The 15,604-nt window shown below is 41.4% G+C and overlaps 1 protein-coding gene across 2 annotated transcripts in view; it reads left to right on the forward strand.

Moving 5' to 3' along the window:
- The first annotated feature begins 15,378 nt into the window (after positions 1-15,378).
- Positions 15,379-15,604, forward strand: part of MPHOSPH6 (M-phase phosphoprotein 6) — an 8,337-nt gene continuing 8,111 nt past the window's right edge. The window contains exon 1 of one of the 2 annotated variants that reach the window (XM_010579658.1): positions 15,379-15,505. In XM_010579658.1, the coding sequence (XP_010577960.1) occupies positions 15,455-15,505 (51 nt within the window). In that variant the 5' untranslated portion in view covers positions 15,379-15,454. The remainder of the gene's footprint in view (positions 15,506-15,604) is intronic. The other variant, XM_010579657.1, reaches the window with a different exon arrangement.

The raw sequence follows: 15,604 nt of genomic DNA on the forward strand, positions 1-15,604 counted from the left end.
GTGAGATTTCAACATACCACACCTATGAGCATATCCCATCTGAGGAATGCTGCTGCTCTTGCTGAGTTCAGTCCCACTGTATTTCCAGGGAAGAAGTTCAGGTCTGTGATTAAAGAGCTGATTAGGTATCAAAAGCCTCCATACAGTCCTCCTGCATGTCCCTTGCAACACCACTTTACATCACCTTCTGCTAACTGCATTATATAATTCCCCTATAATGTCCATTTACTCAGGTAGTAAAAGTCAAAACAGCTACAATAAGGTCAACTTCTGGCTTACCTATGAATGACTGGGCCCGCAGAGGAGGATTCACAAAAACTTACGCACTGTAAGTATGGTCTTCTCCACCTTTTCTTCTTTATTGCAAAAATTACCGTGCTTAGATTTGCCAAATTAGTGCCGTATTTTCATTTGTGTAAAACCATACTTCTGTAAATCATGCATATAGTATCTTTTACAACAGAGGATGAAGCAAATGCAAATGTGGTTTTTGCTCTAGGTTAACTGGTACACTTTGCATGTTATACAAAGAGCAGCTGCTACTTCCAACTTCTGCCCTGCTTTGCTATTGTTTTCTTATTCTCTTTTCACGAAAAACTACCTGCACTGGTCTAATTATTTACTGTAATTTGTGTGGGGGTGATGGTTTTTTCAGAGATCTATATCTGCAAACAGCACATGATGTTTGCAAATGTTTTATTTCAGAATTGTTTGAACGGCTTTATGGGCAAACGCCAGCCTGGTTGTTGACAAGCAGCAATTTTGTAGCAGTTTGTGACAGACTTTTTTTTGTATCATCACAAAAGTTGAAAGAGTCTCTTGTTAACACCATGTCACACCAGAAGCCTGAGGTTTACTTGCTGTAATCATTTACTCGTATAAAACTTGGGTAGCAAGAATTTAAAAAAAAAAAGGAACGCTGAGACCTAGTGTGAACGGTGAATTATTTTACAATTGCTTCCTGCGTGATCTTTACACTTTCATCTGCAGTATTTCATGTTGGCTGCTGGCAGAGGCAACATACTGGATTAGAAGGACCCCACATCCAAGCCAGCATGACAGCCAACTGATCCACATTCATAAAAAATAGATACCAGCTATTTGTCCAGTCTTTCATCATGAGATAATTTTCCATTATTCTCTACATGTAGCTCTGTAATTACAACTAGAGTACACTGTAAATGTCAAAATTTAGAAAAACATCACTGGAACGATCAGTGTCTCCCGGAAGATCTGTTCCCCTGTAGCTCTGCACACACATGTACATGTGATGATGAGAGGTTTATACATTACAAAATACAGTTTTTAAATTAAATGTGGGGGGGTTAACACATCTGTTTTACTTCATGCTGTCTTGTTGAACCGAGTCTTTGAAATTCTTTTTTTTTTTTTTTGCTTAGGCAGGGATGGATAAAGCAACAGAGCCACGTATCTCAGCTTCCTTGACAGAGGGTCAGAGCTCAAGCTGTGCCCACGATACCCTAAGTGCTGTTGCTATTATTAACCACTGTGAGAGCAGAAACAACCACACTGACTTTGCATTAGTCAGAACAGGTAATGAAGTAATGCTGTGCTACGAAGCCATGCTCATTTAAATAGTTAATGCCATGGCATGTGCCTCAGGTCCCATGGCTTTAAGCAGCTGAAAGCCCTTGGTGAGCCCCACAGCTGCTGTGCTTTTGACTAAACTGCTCTTCTTTTCAGGGTCTTTAAAAACTTGCCTTAGTGGTGAGCTTTGCTCTAATGAAACGCAGTTGCAGTGCAGAGGGCAGCAGGTCAGAGGCGTGGGATGGTTGGGGGAAAATGTGCAGCCAGGTAAGATCCAGGACAAACCCTGGAGCTTTGCTCAGCACCAAATTGGTCTTTGCAGGGACATGTCTGAGCAGCTCACTCATCGGCTGGAGGCTCCAGAGGGGCTTTCCAGAGTGCCAGATCAGACCTGAAACAAATTGTGCCACTGCATGAACATTATTTCAGTGAGTATTGTGTGTTGCGTAGGGTACCAGCGCTTGGCTTTTTCTTCTTGTGTAAAAAAGCACCTTCCTAAATTGTAAAAGTCCATTTTTTAATGCTGTACAGGCATATTAGATGACAGTTGCCATAGAGGAGATCACTGGGTGGGACTGAACAGAATATAGTCCTGTTACAACACTTCAAAGGATCCTTTCAAACACATTAACCTAGTCTCAAGATTATTTTTTTCTGAAGCACATTAGTGTTGGTTTCTGAATTTATTGTGATATATAAATCAGCCAATTTCTGCTGCATTTAAAAGCCAGCACTATTTCACTTTTCCTGTGTCTTGAAGCCCCCCATAAAGCACACTAATTTTTCTTAAAATAAAAAAAAAGCCTATCTGTTTTCCACAAGAAGTGTATTTTATAATTTCAGTATGTCTTGTTTAATGATCATTACCTAGCCATTTAAAATAAAGTATTTCAGGAAAGATGTCTTCATCCTAAAGAAGATTTTAAATTGATTTTTCTATTTTTCATTGTTTAGGATTCAGTTCAAGAAAAGCAAAGACTGCTTTTCAGTACAGACAGGCTCCCAACATGTGCTGCGAAAGTCTGTACTTGTCATTCTTTCGGTGGGAATAGCTGTTTTAGAAATGTTTGCATATTATCAAAATTAGGTTCCAAAATGAGCTGCAGTATCTATAAAAAAAGGGGATAATATTATTTTAGAGAAACTAATTGGAAACTTGTTTTTGGCTAAAATAGTTATTATTTCCATTATGACAAGCTGGAAGCAGATGAAATTCACCTTTATCTTCCCTAGCCTGGTGTCTCTCACTATTTATTCAAACTGAAATTAAAACCTGACAAAATCCCAGTGAGGCATTTCGCAACAGTTAAAGATTATTCTTCTGGAACAGAACTTTTGTTCAACAATTTCATTATGTTGTTACAAACGTATTTATTATAAAAGGGTGATACATGAATCAAAAGCTATCTGTTCTTAAGTATCTCCCCCCAACAACAACAACAAAAAAAAGCTTAAGATTGTACTTTTCCCAGGAAACTAAAGTTTTAAGAAAAAATTACTATCATTCTTCATACAGTAGAGAGGGCATGCTACGGTGCAAGGAAAACTGCCGTGGTCTGTGAGGTTTTGGCATCGACTGGACCTTTGCTAGCCCTATGCAAGGGCAGAGTCTGGCCGGCACATGCAAAAGAAGAGCAGAAAATAAGGCAGAAAACTCTGGTTGCTTTATGCTGCCTTTATTCTGCCATGCCAACCTGTAGCTCTGTGCCCGGGGAAAACCAGAGCATCCTCCTTAGATTTGCATGGGAGAAGGAAAAGGGGGTGATCTTGAGCCTGCACATCGCATGGTTAAAACCAGCACAAAATAGCAGCTGGCTGTAACATTTGCCGAGGGCTACGCACACAGGTGTTATCCTTGGATGAATTTAAAGCTTTGAGTCCATTCCCCCTGTGAGAAGTGGCCAGCCTTAGGCCAATACAAAGCAAAGCGAATCGGCGGAGTGCGCAGCACAGCAGTGGCGTTGGGCAAGCATCGCTTGCATATGGAAGCAATGGGGTGAAAAATTGTTTCCTGCTCTAATAACTAAAGGATATTAAGAGGCATAGGTTCACAGGGGTGCGGGCTACTTTTCATATTTAGGAGAAATTTTCCCGAAGTGTAAAATGGTAATTGCATGAGGAAAGGGTGGTTAATAATTTTCCCTGTTAATTCAAACGCACAAAAGTTAATTGCAGTTTGGCAGTCTGAGATATACAAATTAGGAGAGTTTAATTCTGCTAATCCTCACTTTAAGTTGCAGGGTATTGAATATAAATATGATCATCTCACAAAGGGATGAATCCTGCTTCCACTAAAGCCAGTAGAAGCTTTGCCATTGACTTCAGAAGGAGCTGGGTTCAGTCCCAGTTGCCTGCGCTAGCTGTGCATGTGTGAGTGAACTGGCTCAGAGAAAGGGAGACTAACATGATTTTTCTCAGAATCTGGGCCAAAAATTCCTCGGAGATTCTGAAAAACTTTGGAAAACTTCCCCAGCCCCACTATTCAATTCATGCAGCTATTTTTGTCTACCCACATGCCCTGCAGGAGAGGTTGAGTTTTCTGTGGTTTTCCATTTCCCACTTCATTGTCTGACTGATTAAATAACCAATGCCAAAAATCCCTAAAAAATCAAGGGCTGTAATACAAACTGCGCCATTTCACATTCAACAGCCTGCAACGATCTGTCTGTTTTACCAAACTCTCCTCCCTTCCCTGTACGCTGTTGTCACCACTTGTCTTACACATCTCACTTGAGACCGTGTTAGATTTTAGCCCCTTCCTCCTGTGGGTAAACCCAGGGAGATCAGAAGCCAAGCAAGCTTGCTGCCAGAGGCTGGATATTCTGCTTTGACATAGGTGAAAATTTTGCTGTTGGCTTCAGTGGGTGTAGGATGAGGCTACGCGTTACGGTGGAGGAAGGCTGCAGTTTCGACCTCTGCCTCTGAGCTAGTATGTGCTTTGGGGCTAACTGTTGTCTTTGAACACCTCTAAAATGATGATAAAGCTATTTATCCATCTTTGTAAAGTATCTGCATACCTGTATAGCTGAGAAGTGTAATTTAAGGTTGATCAAGTGAGCAGGACTTAATCTATTATGGTGCAATATATCTGGGCCAAGCACCTTGCCATCATCTAATTTGAATTCATGTGTACAGATGACATGAGATAAATAGTACAAAGATCAGCCCAATCAGAAATGGATATTGCTTGAAAATACTCATTTGGCTTGAAATATTGCAAGAAAATCAAGCCAGGACCTCCGCAGAACTGAATAAGAACATAAGTCACCCAACACATCTGATAGGAGCCAAACCTCCTCATCTTGAGTTCAGTTATCGCTGACATTTCAGCTATTATTCATCAATTTAGGAGGAAAAGCTGAACCCAGATCATTTGCAAAACCTGTATGGTATTTCCAAATGCTTCTCCTGCCTTCCTGGTGATGATTATTATATGCTGTTCTAATTAAACAGATTAATTTACATCTCCCATCATGAGAGGATACGAGTACCAGCGCAGATTTATCTCTCTGGATTGCTTCCCTCAGTCACTGCTCATAGCTGTGAGGCTGCAGCAGTATTTTCTCCTTGGACCTTCAAAAATGCAGAAGCAGATGCTCTGCGATTCCATAATTTTGATGTCACAAGAAATGTCATTAAAACTACTGCAGTCTTTTAATAAGCTCCTTCTTGGGAGAATGGATTTTCAGCCTCTTCGCATCAGCGCTTGGCAGAGTAACTACAGCGAAGCTTTGTGCCAGTGTCCCCGTTACAAAATCCGTTTCTCAAGGGTTTATAATTACAACATGCCTATAAAAATTTACTTTAGTCTGAAACCCAGGATATAGTTTCTCAGACAGGGAGGAAATATTGCTGGCTGAACTTGGTTTAAATCAATTTTGAGTTTCAAGAATCCAAAAATAATAAGGTTTGTGAGTTTTATATGCTTTTTCTGTGGTTGTATAACAGAAAGAAATCACTTTCTAGAATAAAGTGTCATGTTTGTTTATAAAGCAGAGCGGGAGAAAAAATAACACAGATAAAAGTTCAGACTTTTTATAGTGGCTACTGAAAATTCTAAGAAAATAATTTTCTCAAAGAATTTCCCTACAGTGTCCTCACACACAAGCCTTGCCCTGAATAGATATGATAATGCATATTGCAGGAACTCAGCAGGGTTCTGGTTCATATACTTGAACTGGAGAGCTATTTTAAGCAGCTGGAGAAATAAGGGATGGTAGCTTCTACATCAGATATTGTTCACTGAGGCTGCTTCAATGAAGATTAGTCTGCTCCGTCCCCATAGCCAGGACAGAAGAGTCGTCGATGGGCAAAGATGCAAAAAGCCACATTGCTGAGGCACCCCGCCGCTGTGCTCAAACATATTTACATTATACTTGTGGCTAGTCACAGGACAGAGGGGTGTTAAGTCAAAACTGTCTTACAGTTAGCTAAGTGCAACAGGCATTTTCCCATTTTCCTCATTTCCACATTATGGCAGTGAGAAGGAAGACAGAATGTGCCCTTATATGGATTGCTAATAAAAACATCAATAACTGGACCGCACACAACTGAGAGTTCACATTTATATTGGCATTGCCAAATGTCTTGCAATATTTAGCCTTTGGCTTTTATCAATAAAGAAAATAATGCTGCTGCTAAACTGAAATATTGATGACACAAGCAAAGCCCAGCAAACAGAGGCAGAAAAAAGGACAGAAAACAAACCCTATAAATCTTAGTGCAATATTTTTAATTTCGTTTGGAATTCACAATCAAGTCAGTTTTATCCAATTAAGCATTATTCAGTCTTTGTCAGCTCTTCCCTATTAGACAAAATGTTCCACTTCTCAATATTCTACTTCTGTATCAAATTGACAGGGTCATTTTTCACATGGCAAGCTGGGATTAGGGTGATATTAAACCATTTTGCATACAACAACCAAAAGCATGCTGCAACAAAAAAACTAGCTCTTTTCTTTTGTTGGTGTCATTAAGGATGCCCTTCCTACCGATTTTGGTGGGTTCCTGAATACCTACAGTTTTGCTAGCCCCCTGGCATACTGATACGATACTGCAGGTTTGGAAATTATGTTTGGACCCATAATTGTAACACTCTATTTTTGCCATGAGCAGCTTTCGGCATAAAGAAGGAAGACGTAGCTAGTCTTAGGGTAACCTTAGGGCTCACTAACGGGCAGTACAGGTGTACCCGCAAAGTCTTGCAGAAATACACATTTGCCACAGGTGAGCTTCTCCCTTCCATTTCAAGGGAAGGAGGGGAAGTATTTTCAATTACTTCAGTTAAATTATTAATTTTATGCCTAGCACTATGTCTTCTTTAAAGTCAACCTATATAAGGAGAATTACCTCTTTTGGGGTGTGTTATTTCCACCTTGAAATGTATCAGGTATTTCACTCTCACAAAATGATTAAATAAATGATTTTTAAAAAACCCTTATCAAGGAACACGGTTATAAATGCATTTTGTTCGTTCTTCAACTTCAGGCTTTTAGTATTACTGATCCAGATCCCATATGTAAAGAAAATATATTGAGTACGTGCGTGGGCATAAGAGGAAGTAGGTATATTTTCCACAACTGGCTGAAATCCAAATGTATTCCTAAATCCTAGAGAAATTCTGCCTGTGAGTCATCCTGGTAGTGCAGTGTAGGAGTGTGTAACCGTGTGGGAAAGGGTGGGCTCTAATGAAGAGCATATAGCGCTATGCAGAGAGACTTGGTAATAAACTTGATTATGATGGTTTACACCAATCTAATGGTTGCCCAGGACTTTAAAAGCTTCGTTTCTATAGCAGTCCTGAAAATCCTAGAGGAGGTGTTGAACATAAGGCAGATGTTTGGCTAATATAGTCTCAGCTTTCTGGTTTTGTACTGTGTTTGGTTTCCTAACTAGCCCTGCAACTCAGTTCAGTCATGGCTCTAGGAAGAGGTGCTCTCTGGTACTAAAAGCCATTAGAGAGCAGATTTTACTGTAAATTTGGACTGAAACCATCAGGGCTTTACCATGCAACCATGGTTTCTGCAACCATGCAGAAAAAAAGACACGGGAGCAATGCCACCAAACTAATAACTTGGTATAGTCCCATGGCATGATGCAATCGATATACCATGAAACTTCACTGTTTATCTACCACCTCTTTTCAATCTTTTCTTTTTAAATGTCATGGAAAGCTAAGCAGTCTGATTTTTCTGAGCAAGCTTTTAAAAATACATTTTTCTTCCCTAATAGGAAATTCCTCGTGATCACTTCTGTGCTTCCTTTCTTCTACTGTTTAGTTGGCAAAACAAAACAGATATTCACCTATATTAAAACAGTGCTATGCAATGGCCCGTTGCAGGACAATTCAGGAAGAAAATTAGAAAAACAACTTGTGAGAAGGGTAACCAGATAAGAGATACGCTTCCCAAATGTGAAAAAGGAAAAGTGAGATTCTCACTGGCCTTTTTCCCAGGGCAGCCCTAAGCCTACAGCTTCTCCCATTGTTTTACATTATTACTCCATTGCTTTTATACTCCTCTTAGACCCTGCAGTTTCTTAGCTCGTACTGCAAAAGGTCAAGGAGGTTCATCCACTCATCTCTCCTCTGTTGCACAAGACTTTCAGACAGGGATTTTTTTCCTTTCTCATCCTCATGTAGCTTTGTAATGGTACGCTAACTCGGAACCCATAAATCCAGTGACTTTCAAATATGTTGCAGATAGGCATCGGGACTTTAAGGGACATATTGAAAAAGAAATAGGTTTTTTTTCTGGGTTTGTCCAGGAGCATCTAGGACTCATAAAACTTTACGTTAAATATCACCCTCACTTTCCACAATATTGCAGTGATGAAGAACTAGCAAAAAATTGATTTATTGATCCCTAAAAAGACAGATATATAAGGTTATTAAAGTTAACACTTCAATATGTGCAAAATCTATTATTTGATCTTGTTAACATTCATGTGTTGGTTAACAGTGGCTATAAAAAGGACAAGGCAGACACCTCCCTTCTGAAACAACTGCTCATGGACAAGAATTCAGCACTATGCCTCTTCTTGGTAAGTATCCACATCCAGGCTGGAGTCACTGAGAAGCATCATTTGATGTTTAGTTCCTTCAAAAAGTAAGCCATGTAATTAGTCCACATTCCAAAATTTGTACTCAGTTTTTCCAACTTTGGTGTCTATAGTCGTACCAGGATCTTGCATATGTGTCTGAATTATTTGGCTAATTCTTTTTCCTATGCAGTTACTTGCAAGAAGTGAATGTTCACTGTGTTTGAAAACCAGCCGTGAGTCAAAGTATGAATTTAAGGACTGTTGAGTGTGCAGCTGTACGTATTCAGAGAAAAGCATTTTGTTTTACACATGTAAACAAAATACTTTTTCGGTCAGAGAAAGCAAGGTTCTTGTGGTCCTTCATTTTGAATCCATTGGAGTTTTCAATAATTCATTCACATGCAGAGTTTCTGTCGCAGTGGGTTTGCGTTTTTCACATCACCTCAATTTTTCTAATGAGTTGCTAATGAGAGGTCAATTACTTATGGAAATTAGAAAAACATTCATTGAGGAACTGTGCTGAGGTAAAGTGTGCTACCTCATAATGTTATAATATAAATCATTACAGCTTTAATGAATATTTTGCTCTTTTTCATGTTACAGCTTATTTCCCACCCTATAAAATGGCCTCAAGACGATTTTGAAATGAACACGAGCAACTCTCCTAAAAATGTTATCATATTGTATTTACAATAATTGCAAAAGAATACCTTATTTTTTGCTTTTGTCATTAAAAGTTTGCTCATGCATCAACATCTTGCTGTGAAACCTTCAGCTGATTAAAACAGCGGTGTTAGGAACACCAGATTTGCCATGCTGAATCAGAGCACTAATCTGTCATCTACCCTGGCTCCGTTTCCAGCAGTCACCTTTCGTTTGGCACTATGGGGGGGGGGGGGGACATCCTGTAAAGCACCTGGCCGGATGGATTTTATCTAAACTGGTGCTTGCAACGGGTCCTCCTGACCCCTCTTTCAGGTAATCAGCACTAGCAGCACTGCAAGAAAACAGCCAGAGCCTGCAGCACTTCATCCTGACCCCAGTGTTGGTGAACTCTACCCCCATCTTTTTATTGAAAGACCTTCAGGAATTGGTGGCAGGTAAGAAGTTTAAATGTTCGTTTCACAATTTGCCTTCTTCCCTGGCACCTATTTTGCACTTTTTGAAGGTCTTGAATGAATGGTATAGAAACCGAGGAAAAGAGGCAAAAGGAATTCAAGGGACCAAGATGGATAGCGGGTTAGTTGCACTATCATGCAATTAAATTTAGAGGCCAGGGATATAATTCACTGCTGAAATTCAGCTTTGTGCTGTCATAAGTTATTATTTCAGAGCAGAAGCTGAAATGGCCAGAGAGGGGGAAGTGTACAAGCAGAAGTATAATTGGACTTCAGTATTTCATATTGATACCCTGAGACTCCCACTGCTAAGCACTGTTTCAGAGTCTGACCAGGGTAACACTGCAGTGAACAAACGTAAGATCTCCCATATTCAGACCATTAGATTATTCCATTTCCCCTGCAGGCGCAGTAAATCAAAAGCAAAAGACACCCTGTTATGTGCTACAAGACAGTTTTGTTGGCCTTTCTTTCCAAACACATTCTGAACACACATGTTTTTTATGTGAGTCTCGTTCACTTTAGCTTTACTGTCTCAAAAACAGATTTAAATTGGGGGAGAAGGAAAGAAAAAAAAAGCAGACCTTGAAACCAAGCAGCTATCCTCACAGAAGGAATGTGGCAGCTGGTTAAATAAAAAAATGCATTATCACATAGACATGATTTTCTCACTTTCCAAAGAATGACCAGGTCTTTGTCCCTTTTAACCAGGCCCAGTATGGATTTAGGTGAAAATTTGCAGTTATTGACTCAGGTGTGTTCAGAGCCCATCATTTGGGTGCAAAGAAATCCATTGTGCATATTAAGGGATAAGTCAGTTGATCTGAAGTACAGTTCTGCCACTTAATATCACCTTGAGTAGCACTCACATTTATGTCTCTAATTCCCCCTCCCTTCCCTTTTCCTTGGAAAGATAAACATGTTAACAACAATGAGGTGTCCGACTACTAATCAAAAGCAATATAATACTGCACAGATCAACTCCATGATGGAATAAAGAAGAAGTGAGTGTGAATCTAAGTACCTTCTCCTCATATCATAGCCTCTACATTGTTTTCAGGAGCATTTTTGTCAGGCAGTGATGAAAGGCTGAGAACAAAGTGAGTAAAATCTCCTTTTACTGCTTAAAAATTCTCAGCTGGTTTGCTATATCAAAAAGCTGTCTCTTTAAACAAATCACACGGTTAAAAATGCCAAGTTATAATTCAGCAACTAACTCAGAAAATGACAATTTAATCAATCAGAACCAACCCTCCTGAAAAAGAAAAAAAAAAAAAAGAAAAAAAAATCTTCAAGCTTTCATGCAATGTGAGTGGTTGAAACTATAAAAAGGTTCAATCACTGTAGAACAAGCCTGCAGCATCAATGTTTATTAAAGTCAGGGGAGCCATTTATTGACCTGGGAAATAGCAAAGCACCAGCAGCACTGCTGGATTGCATTTTTATAGTTAACAAACGGAAGGTGATATTTTCCTTTTCTCTTTTAATTGTGATTCCATCAAATCCAAAAAGTTAAAAGCCTCTTGATTTTTAAAGGAAAGCAAAGAGAAGGATGCTCCACGCCGTTCTTCAGTAATTCTCTTGCTCCGACTCCTAGCACTGGGATATATCAAATCATTGCAACACAGGATCAAATTTTTAGGCTTATCTGCATGCCAGCAGAATGACAGACCGGTGTGTGTTCCCCCCGCCACTTTAGGTGACGGCAGAAGATAGGGAGCTACCATTATGAAGTTGGTTCTTTCTGTAATCAAAAAGGAATTACTGTATTTATTCACATGAAGGTCACCCTGCCACCGGGACCGCCAAAAGCACTCAGAATGAATTGTCTTCTCCAAAACTGACAACAGGCACTTTCTCCAAAGACACACCTTGGTTCTTCTGGAGATTTTGTAACTCTGTTTTTCTACAAGCACATTTTTAAGGCACACCTTTTCACGCTGTATAAATTGTGAACCACACAAGGCTGTTAAAAGGAAAGCATCAGCAATGTGAACTGTGCTTATGGACCTGTGTTACCCAAATTACAGGAGTTTGGCTTCTGCTTCGTTCTTTCTACATCGTTCCCGACCACAGGAAATCTTGGGGTCAACCGAGGAACACGGGGCAGGGATTTAAAATACTCTGCGTGTGTCAGCTGCCAGCTAAACCAGTGCCAATGCCAGAAAAGGGGACTTCAAAAGCTAAGAGGATGAGTCAGTGCAGTCTGAGCTGACATGCCACATGCTGAAGCCAAGAGCTGTAGCTAACCCATATCCTCCGTGGATTAGGTACAAAGCAGGCTGAGCAACGCACACGGGCCAGCGGGTTATACATGCATGCATCAAAGGGTAATGAATATTGTAACAAATCCCCCGTCACCTAGGACCTTAGCAGTTGTCAATACACTGCATGCATTAGTGGCTCAGACCTTGGTGGGAGCAAGGGAGATAAAAAACGCAGTCCTCCACTTCAAAACCACGCCTTTCTACCACTTAGAGAATTTCTATTTCAGAAATTCAAATAGAAACACTATTTCTGTATGGAGCATGGGGTACAAAACTGCCTTTCTGATCCCACCCAGTCGTACACAGCACTTCACACCTTCCTTTCAGGTTTGCAAACAGACCTCCGGCAGCTCTACTTCTCATTTTCTTCTCCTCATTCATAGAGAAAAACACATAATATCCTCACTTAAAACATAGTGGAGGAGTTTGACACAAATTAATGACTCACCTGTCATACTATAAGAATTTTGATATTTGCAGGGGGAAAAAAAAGGCTTCAGGTATTTTGAGAGCTGTAAAAAACTGCTTCAGAATTCAAAGACAGCTCACAAAAAATCAAGTCAACTGATAGGTTGGTGTAAGGTTTGAGATACCCCTTTTGTGCTAAAATCACAATACTATGAGAATATGAATAAATAAAAGGTTAGGGGAAAAGTAACCCACAAGTTCCCTCAAATTAGATCCCATTGGCATGAAATTAGTTCACAGCTGTCACTTGTGTTGCTCCAAGAGAGACTACTTCTTAAATAATGTTAATGACAACTTTGATTTGACTGCTGTAATTACAAGAGGGAGAAGGGACCGCATTTCGTAGGAAGAAAAATCTTTTATCTGCTTGTTTAATGTACAATCTTTGATGAGATGGAGCTCCTTTCCCCTGAGTTATTTCCCTGAGCATTTTTGTTTTGAAAAAGAAATGGATTTCCAGGTTGAAAGCGGAGCTGCCGTGCAGCTGTGGGAGCTGTGGGAGAGGTGTTTAATTGTCATTTACAATGACCCTTCATTCTTCTCTAAACAGAGCATCTCTCCTACCTCGTCTCCTCACCCTCGCTCCACCTCAGAAGCAGGCATATTCACAGGGCTGGATTCTTCTCTGAGCTACCTCCACCACCACCAGTAAATCATAAAAATTTCTCCTATAATCAATGGAGTGTCTTCAGATTTACCAGACAGTATAATCTGGTCCACGAGACAGCTGATTGTTATCTATAACCTCCCCATCCAATTCAAGCAATGGGAGATGTAATCCAAAAATTTCCTTCGGACTTTTTTACTGCCAAAATAGATCAAATTCTCTGGCAGCCTTTTTACAATCTCCACTTTTCTAAATAAACATCACAGAGCCTGTAGTGCCTTTACTGCAAAATACTTCTCCCTGCCTCTGTCGAAGCGGGTTGTTAGCTGATGTGCCGACACACAAGACAAACAGTGGCAGCAGCTCTGTGCAAGCCCATGGTGCGGCACCAAGACATGGGGTGCAATGGGGCTCAGGCTGAGGATCCTGAGTTCTCGCTTACCAGGGAGCACCAGGAATAATCCTCGTGGTTAGATGAGTTGAAAACCCCTTGCGCTGTCCCCCTCCCAGTTAGACACTGCATGGCATTGTAAATTATTAGAGTGAGTTCCCAAAGATTAAAGGGTTGGCGGCATCAATGCTCCTTTACATCAAAGGTGTCAGGCAGCTGGTATGTGCAGGGACTGTATGCAAAAAAGGCTGCAAGCACAGTCTGCTGAAGGAGGGGGCTGCAGGAATTGATGAGCCAGGTTGCTCCATGGGCAGAGCAGGGGGGACGGGAACAGTTGTCGCAAAGGGCACCAAGCAAAGCCAGGCACTGCCATAGCTCAGCGGCTGGAGAAGTGCTGATGGGCATGCAGCAATGTATTTAGAAGGAATCATTTGAAGTACGTTCCTGGACTGTAAATTAACTGAAACTGCTCAGAAAAAGCCCTGAGTGACATTGAAGGCCATGCAATTAAGCGCAGGGCTTTGAATTGCAATGATCAACAAAAAGCAAACACATTATTAGAATGTACAGCAAATAGAAAATAACACCAAAAATGGTGAGATTATGGCTGCATCATATTAAGTAACAGCTTTCCCCTATTGGTTTCTTCACTAGGATTCAAACATATTCATTCTCTGATGAGCATTCATATTCACAAAACTGCAAATTTCTTACCAGCCTTCTTTTGTTGGGAAGGGTTGATAGCTGTTAATGAGAAAGTGAACAGAGAAGGAGCTAAACACGATGGGGCCAAACGAAGTGGGATAGCTCCCACACTCTACAAAGAGACTTTCTCGCTGGGGCCTTGAATTTCAGAGCAGCTTCAATTCATTTACAGAGCCTAGAAATGAAGGTGCCTTGCCTATATGAAAATAAAATATTTCCATGCAGTGCTGTGACTTTGCCTTAAAGTGGTTGTGGCTCTGTGTCTCATTCACATTTGTGGCCATTTTAACTCACTGAGCTTAACTGTATAATAAGGATGCCTAGATGTGGAAAATTCTTCCTCCTCCTTTCCCACTGCAATCAGGTGCCCTTCATTATACATTTTTGTGGACTCTATTAGAGCATAAATCTTTACAGAGTTCTTCAAGCTTTGACCTACATCTTGCATATACGGGAACTTTTCTCCCTAGATTGTCTTTTGGAGCACACCAGTTCATTAAAGTTTTGAACACTGAACTCTCATTCTTATTGCTTTATTGCCTGGTTTATGTGCCCAATGTTGAAACAGGTGTCAGAAATCTGATTTATGAGGATATATACAGAAATTGTGGTACCTGCTTGTGACTGAGAGTCAGCTGACAATTTCACATCAGGATTTCCTCCTCGGCTACCAGGGCCCAGCCCGGCAGCCCAAAGACAGCACTGCCAAGACTGAATTCAAAGATCGTGATTCGGGACTAACAAAGCGTTGAAGCTTTTTGCAATATCTGGATTTATGTGCTTTCCAGTTTTAATCACATTTGACCGTTTTGTGGTTGGGGGTTTTTTTGCAAGTCAGTGCTGATTTTAAAAAATGAAAGCTAAACAGGTCAAGCAGTCTCCAAATGCCAATATGAGATAGATTTTACACTCCCTTTCCTTCCCCCTTTGAAAGATCAGAAAACTACGGATGAAACCGTAAGCCGGCAGCACTACAGAACACCCAAGCGCTGATAAGAAACCTCCGGTTCCCCTACTAATTTCCCACTTCGTACCCAGTCTGATTTCTCTCCTGCCCACACCCCCCACCTCCCTCACCCCCCCATCACCGGCTCTGTAGAGGAAAGTTGTTTTTAACGTTGTTTTCGCCCCCCCCCCCCGCCGTTACTCCGGGCTGTGGGCAGGGGCCTGTCCCTGCGGCCGCGCCCCGGACGCGGAGGGTGGAGCCGCGCCGCCGCCGCCCCCTCCCGCTCCTCCTCCGGCGTTGTGCGGCCTGGGCTGCTACGCGAGCGCGGGGATCGAGCGCGGCCTGCGGGCAGCGCCGGCCGCCATGGCCGGGGAGGTGAAGACGAAGCTGTCCAAGAACCTGCTGCGCATGAAGGTGAGGCGGGGGGCGGCGGGAAGGAGCGGAGAGGGGTGCCTGAGGCCCGGTCCGCGGTGGGGTGAGGAGAGGGCGGCCCGGCCCGGCCCGGCCCGGGAG

The sequence above is a fragment of the Haliaeetus leucocephalus genome, unplaced genomic scaffold, assembly GCF_000737465.1.
Source record: "Haliaeetus leucocephalus isolate CR32 unplaced genomic scaffold, Haliaeetus_leucocephalus-4.0 Scaffold668, whole genome shotgun sequence".
NCBI lineage: Eukaryota > Metazoa > Chordata > Aves > Accipitriformes > Accipitridae > Haliaeetus > Haliaeetus leucocephalus.